The sequence below is a fragment of the Phaethon lepturus genome, unplaced genomic scaffold (assembly GCF_000687285.1).
Source record: "Phaethon lepturus isolate BGI_N335 unplaced genomic scaffold, ASM68728v1 scaffold3569, whole genome shotgun sequence".
Classification (NCBI taxonomy): domain Eukaryota; kingdom Metazoa; phylum Chordata; class Aves; order Phaethontiformes; family Phaethontidae; genus Phaethon; species Phaethon lepturus.
Window position 1 is genome coordinate 10,653 of NW_010561063.1, and position 7,462 is coordinate 18,114.

The 7,462-nt window shown below is 42.6% G+C and overlaps 1 protein-coding gene across 1 annotated transcript in view; it reads right to left on the reverse strand.

Moving 5' to 3' along the window:
• Positions 1 to 3,383: 3,383 nt before the first annotated feature.
• The window catches only part of HUS1 (HUS1 checkpoint homolog (S. pombe)), a gene marked incomplete at its 5' end in the record, with an annotated part of 6,562 nt that continues 2,483 nt past the window's right edge, over positions 3,384 to 7,462 (reverse strand). The window contains 4 exons of the mRNA XM_010293846.1: positions 3,384 to 3,679; positions 4,579 to 4,710; positions 5,058 to 5,157; positions 7,219 to 7,293. Of these exons, the coding sequence (XP_010292148.1) occupies positions 3,597 to 3,679; positions 4,579 to 4,710; positions 5,058 to 5,157; positions 7,219 to 7,293 (390 nt within the window). The remainder of the gene's footprint in view (positions 3,680 to 4,578; positions 4,711 to 5,057; positions 5,158 to 7,218; positions 7,294 to 7,462) is intronic.

The window sequence follows — 7,462 nt, forward strand, 5'->3', positions numbered from 1 at the left end:
GTGAGCACCAACCTGGACAAGCCAACAAATAGGGCACCCATGGGGCGGGTAAGAGGTCCAGGATCTTGGCAGTGGTACTAGGCAGACAGTGCCAGTACTCGAGGGGTCTACAAATGTGTATGTTCTTGTGAACCTAGACAGCATCATGTGTGTGCCTGCACTAGTGACCTTCTGCCTCTGCAAGATGAAGAGGAGGAAGGGGATGTGACCGCCTGTGCTTGTTTTACGTATGTAGATGCAGTTAAAGGCACAGCTTGTCTGTGGCTGTCTGTGACCAGCTGTGTCAGTGTCCTGTGTGTGTCTATATGTGTCCCTCGGACACAAGCTCAGCTTCACTGCTGGCTGAACCTGCAAGTGGGAAAGCAGCAGCTACATCCCTCAGCCCAGGGCGTACACATCCCCGATACCCAGGTACCTCAGGCTGGGCACCAGCAGCTGTGCAGGAGTCCTGGGCCAGAGCTGCTGGAGGTGGTGGCCACATGTAACATCCTGTAACAGGAATGTGCATTAGGAGAACAAAGCTGGATGGTCTTACAGTTATTCTGAAGTCTCACCAGCAGCTCGGAACTCCATTTTGTCTTGGTGGCTTAAGCTACAACAACTATTTTCAGGCATAAAACAATTGGTTCATCATGTGTGTCATGATTTCAGCTGGGATAGTTAATTTAATTAGCTGGTATAGTGCTTTGGATGTTTGGATATGTGTTTTGGATTTAGTATGAGAATAATGTTGATAACACACCAATGTTTTTAATATAAGCACAACTACTCCACAACAAAATCAAGGACTTTTCAGCTTCCCATGCTCTGCTGGTGGGGAGCTCCACAAGAAGCTAGGAGGGGGCACAGCCAAGACAGCTGACCCAGACTGGTCAAAAGGACATTCCCTACCATGTAACATCACGCTCCATATATAAAACTGCAGTTGGCCAGGGAGTGGGAATTGCTCCTCAGGGATGGGCTATCAATCACCAGGTGGTGAGCAGTTGTTGCATTGTGCATCACTTGTTTTTGTGTATTTCTTTGCCAGTAATATTACTATTACCTCTTTCTTTGCTGTCCTATTAAACTGTTGGATCTCAACCCGCAAATTTTCTTTTCTGATTCTCTCCCCCATCTCACATGGGGAGGGGGGGGTGAATGAGCAGCTGTGTGGTGCTTAGTTGTTGGCTAGGGCAAACAACGACAATGTGGAACCAGCCAGGGCTATTAATGAGAAATATTTCTTCTCATTATTGGTGTTAGAGAGCAGCAAGAGCAAGATTGCTCCAGGAGTGAGAGCGGCCACACTGGAGGCCAGGCAGCACCCCTACAGCTGGGGCACAGGCCACGGAACCTAAACCAGGCAAGCAGAACCAGGTGGTGAGAGCAACAGCTCCCATCTGAAGCCAATTCAGGAAATCTAAACATCAATTCAGGAACAGGGCTGGGCCCAGGCCCACCTATAACATACCTTAGGGGAGTACAGGATGCCACAGCCAGAGCTGAAATAGGATCTGTGGGCCCAAGGACAAGGGGTCAGTAGGGGTCCCTGGTGAGGCTGCTTAGGGCCATTAAGGACAAACACTGCCCTCAGGGCTCTAACAACTGGATTCACAGATGAGAGCAGGTTTAAACCTCAACAAGTATTATTTTTCCTCCAATCAGCATGTATGCATCAACTGGATGGCAGGGCTTAGCTGCACCCTTGTGCTGCATTTCAGTGGGAAGGGTAAGAAAGCACTGGGGCCGGAGAGACTTCACCCCTGCTGGTCCGTCTAGCCTCCTCCCCTACAGAACATGAAATGGACATCTCACTGCATGCTCTGGCCTGTACCAGCATTACTCCCACTTTTATTTATTTTTTATAAAAAAACCCAACATATTTTCTTGCAACTTCGGATCTCTCTTTAAAAATAGCAATCATAGAGCCCACATAGCTGAGAGGCCATTATTACTAGTTCTTAGGCTATCCCAGAAAAAGCCATTTCCATCAGGTTACACAGAACACATTTTTCAAAGGAGAAAATCCAAAGCTTATTTTCATAGTGCATACTCTGTACCATACTCTGACAGTTTTTTCCCTCTCTGAAGGAGAAAACCCAGGTATATTTGCCACATACCTCTTACCATGCAATTGCTGTAACCTGGTGCACAGCTATTTTCATCTTGCACAGATTTTTTGGGTAATTGCAGTTGCCCATGAAAACTAACAGGATTTGGAAGATGTTTTCTGGTTAGTTTGATAGAAATGGTGAAAGAAGGCAAAGACACATAACATTCCCAGGCCACTGCCTCTCCTTCAGCTTTCTCTTGACCATTTGCATCTGCAAGAACAGAAAGAGTAATTGCTCCCTTAACCTCAGTGCCTCTTGGAAAAACAAAACAAAAAAAAAATCAAACAAAAAACCAAACGCTTCTGACCACAACAAGAGTTACTGTCTAACAGAAACTCCCAGTACCATTTGGCAGCATAACTCACTCACTATTTCTAAAACAAGAAGTTTCACAAGATCTTCAAAACCCTGTGGAACACCAAAGGCTACACGGAACATGGCTGGGTGACAATGACACATGGAATAAAGAGGAAAAGGTAACCAGGAAGTAGAAGCAGGGGCAGTACTCCTGTCAGTGAGACTTAGTCATGCTCTTGGCTGCTCAGTATCAGAGCCTAGATGCAACCTCACCATGTCTGACGCCATGATGACATAGGTTGTACAATGCCTTCCATCTGGAAAGGGGAAAAAATGTGATCCACAGATAACTTGCCCTTTATTTCACATCAATTGCTGTGTTCACACATGTCCTCACAGGATATCCATTCTGTACACAGATAGGGACCTTCACTGCCCACATTAACAAGGTAATTCAGACTGTTTAACTCTTCCTCTCAGGCCAAGAACCAAACACATCAGTTCAAGCACTGAGGTATGTTGGAGCAAGTCAGATCAAAAGATACAACCAGGTACAACAGCTGCTGTTGCTCTGTTGGTGCTCCTTCGCATCTGTTACATCCTGTTACGGGCTGGCAGCCACAGGAAGCTCCTCTGCCTCAGACGCATTTCTGCTGCACAACATGCAGCAGCATCAAATCCATATCCATCACTGCTGGAACAGAAGTCAATCCTGTAGCACTTCAGGAGGGCTGTGCTTACCTGCCCAGGCAAATACCAATTTGGCAACCCTCCAGAGAGCCCTCCTGCTCCGTGCAGGTATGACAGCTTGCTCAGAGATCCCTTAACTTGGAGCTGCATTGTCCAATACTGAATACACCCCGCAGCATCTCCAGAAGTCAAGTCCACTTTTGTGTTTGTCAAGAAAAAAAAATATTACGTTGCCTTCCCCACAGCTTAAAGCATCCCAAAAGCACATACAAATTTCAGTAATGCTCAGATATGCCAGCTCCCCAGCGGTGTGTCTTTCATAGCATGTAACTCTTCACAAAAACAGCCTTCTGGATGAGGAGATATTTTGAGTAATTTCATAAATATGGAAATAATGTCCATCCGATGGCTGCATCTAACAGCATATCACAACAGTACTCCAGCAACTCAGAAAGGTTTTCAGACCTCATGGAAAAAGCCTCAGGTCAGAAAATGATTGAGATTCCAAAACATTCAGACAAGTGCTGGAATAAAATACTGAAGTGAAACATCCTCATGGAGCAAAATGAAGTGGACAATTCTTTTACTTACAATATCTGTAAAGAGAAAAAAACCCCCAAATCCAATTTAAAGCAGGAAAAACAACTTTAAAATTACATCTTCTACAGAATGCCACCATAAGAATACAATGCTTCTACCACTTCTGACAGAAGGATGACTAGACATATCATCTTGTAATATTTAAGTCCTTGACGGTCTCTGAAGCATTACTAAAGAGTCTATGAAAGCTGATAACCAAAAGGAAATATGTAATGCATAGGCCTATGATGCTATACACCCATGACTTAGATCTTTCTTGGGAAATTCTTAGCATCTGCACTAAACCATAACACACAGATGTTCTCAGGAAAAGCATACAGAGTTATCAAAATAGGATAGAAAACCCTGCATAGGTTTCTGCTAGAAAGAACATACTGTTTCCACTGTTTGAAACACTAGCTGCATTAAAAAGCATTTTGGTATTAGAATCAATTTGGTGCTGAATGTAAGCAAGCATGTGAGGAAAAAAACCCACAAAACAAATATGTCAGTAAATCCCAGTTTCTCTGCTAGAAACTAGGGGCTTTTTTTTTTTCCAGACTTAAAAAAAACCCCAACAAACTCCAAAATAATAATAAAAAATAACAACTTCAAAACAAAGACAAAAAGAAGACACCCATGATTCGTCAGTCTCAGCATTCAACTTGGTATGTTGAATAAAAGGTCCTGGCTTAATTTTTTTTAACTTTTTTTATTCTTCCCTAAATGCCTAAGGCCTGAAGCTTCCTGGCTAATAATAGAAATACTAAAAGTCCTCAGGTACAGTAAAAATAGTACGGTAAAAATAGTCAAGTTTCAAACAGACAAAACAGAAGATATGCTGTTCTGCTGAGACTACACCTATGGCAAACATCCCTCTTTAACTGGAGTTTGCAAACAGAGCTGTTGAACTTACTGCACAGTGCTTTTGTGGGATTGACCTGCTGTCCAGCAAGCAGCTGCTGCAGCTTCTTGATGTCTATGCGTGCCTCAGCCATGCTTTCCAGATCTCTGCCTTGAGTAGAACTTTGACATCCATCCACTGATGCTAAAAGCATAAGAACACAACACTTAGTCAAAACATGAGAAGGAGCTTCAACGCCTGTAAGGACACAGCTGATAATCACTGAACAGCTGGTACTCAAATGGGTTGTTTTTCAGAGCAGCAGCGCAAGGAAGAGAAAGCTCAGTTTTCCTACAAAGTTTTTAAGAATACCAGAAGAGATTCCACCCACAAACATGAAACAGCCATTGACTACCTTTCTTTTTAAGGTTTCATTTGAAGATTTCAAGGTACTTGATGCTACTTTGTAAGAACTAACAGGAGATAAGTACTGTTATCAGCATCACAAGTAATGAGATCAGACACAAGAGGCAACAAACAGGGAAACTTACCCCAGGGAGGATTTCCTAAGTCTTTAAAATGTGTTGTTACAGACACTAAGTCAGTTTCTATTTTCAAGTTCATTTCTCCACTCAAGTTTGCTTCTATCACCTGCAATACAATCAAGATCAATTGTAGGCAAGCCACTTTCGCACTACAGAATTATAGAAGAACACGGTGCAAATACAAGCTTCCAGAAGCACTTCAGTGCCTTCACAGCTCAACTGTACTTTTTGAACACAGTTTGAACATTTGAATGTTCAGCTAAAAAATGCGTTTCCCATCATTCCTCTGTGAATTATCCCAGACCAACCTCCCTGAAATTATGAAAAGAAAGAAATTCAATTGCTCTACAGTATTTTTAGAAAAAAGTACTGGCTTTGGGAAGTTCCAGTGCTGAGAAAAAGGCTTTAGAAATAAGAGACTGAAGCCAGAGAAATGCAAGGTTTCCTGCATTTCCATTCAGCTTTTCAACAGAAAGGCACCTACACAGTCCATATGACACACACAGATAATGGGATGCACCAAGAGCTGACCTGCAGTTGCAGTGTTGCTTTACAAGACTTTAAAAACAGGCAGCAGCTGCACCACAGCAGTAACTCCAAGCAGTACTTTGAATTGCTATAAATCCTGGGAAAGTGCTGAAAGCTTTCAAATTCCATGCTGACAAAGTGTCAAACCAGAATGAGACTATATACAAGCTTACACAAATCCCAAGCAGATCAGAGGACTCCTAGAGCACATCTAAGCACTTCACTTCTGTGATGTGAAGACTTCTCAGTAATTTTAAAAGAAGTTCATATCACAACCAGAATCTCCTATAGAATAGGAAATGTCACAGACAAATACTCCCCAAACAATAGCCAAGTATTACGTGAAAGAGCTTCCAAGCCCTTTTTGCAGCACTGATCTTGACCAGTTTTACTACCAGGATGCATCTAGCACAAATATTTAATTGTGACACTTGATGTTTTTGTTCTTTAGTAACAGGAAAGTGTGTACAGGATTAATGTAGTCTGCCTCCCTGCTTAGAGCTATCAAAGCTATTTCAGAGAGATGTATTTATTTTCCTGCTTTGGAGCACGAGGTAAGGAACACAGGAAGGTGGGTATGCCCAGTGTTGATATGCTACCTCTTCTGAGTGTTGCTGAACACCAAAGTTCAATCCCATCATGCAGATGAGTGAAAGGAGATCCTCAACTCTGGAAACAAAGCAGTTATACACTGTGCTTAGTTGTGTTTAAGCACTTCCACTGAGGATGTGCGGGAAAGAAGGAGAGAGAAAAAAGAAACCCCTCAAAAGAGGGGTTCGCCTGACAAAGGAGAAGAGTTTGAAGTACTTACTCTCGCATTTGCAGAATGACTTCTATTTGCAAAATTGCCAAAAATCCTGGGTAATCTCTCAACTATTCCAAGCCTTGGAAGACTGAGACTGTCCCAATTTCAAGATTCTCAGTTTACAGAAAATTTCCCGTTTATCAAAATTGGTATGAACAGCCCGAAACCCAAACTATTTCAAAGCTCCATGCTTACTTGCTAGCTTTCATGTCAGTCAATTCTGGTGACTGTGAGCAACAACTGAAAAAAAAAAAACACCCAGACAAAACCAACCCTTTTCTGGCCAACTGCAGAGGGCTTCTTTCAGTGGAAAACCCATCAACACTCCAAAAGCCCAGGGTAGCCTGGAAACCCACCATGTCAAGAGTCTAAAGCTCAGGCTGTCATCCAGGAGCTATTAGTAGGATTAGCTTATACCCTACCTCAAGTTTACCTGAAGTTCATTCACACAGACACCTAACACAAGACTGACTTAATAAGCATTTCTTTCATGAAATCACCTGGAAAGTCTCCAGGCATGTTCCTGAAGGACCGCAATTTCTCACCAGCTATAAAGAGTGGCTTGTAGCAACATAATACCATGTTCTTTTGAGGATTCAGTACAAAGAGCACCACTTTATGGGAAGCCCAGGATGAGCTCTCCAGTGTAAATCCTAAAATAAATTCTACCGTTCTTTTCAGCCCTTACACAGTCTTCAAGGGCCTTTAGTTCAATGTCTGACCCATCCCAAAATAAGATAAACATGGGGGCACCAGTTTGGGCAACAGGGAAACATGCTATGTCCAAGATAAAATAAGGTCTGTAGAACACACGCCTGAAGTACCTTAACTTACAATGGAATTGCTCAGATTCTTCATCCTCTCCACAACACTCTTCATTGTTTTCAGAACTGGTAGGTAAATACTGACCTAGAAAGACATAAGAACTACATCGCACAAATATTTCATGAGTGACTGGGATGTGATGCATTTATTTCTCCCTTCAATTCTATCTTATTTTGGACTCAGTTATCTATTGAGTGCAGGGAGCACAGCATTTAACTGAAATCAGCTAATGACTCAGGAACAGAGGAACTCT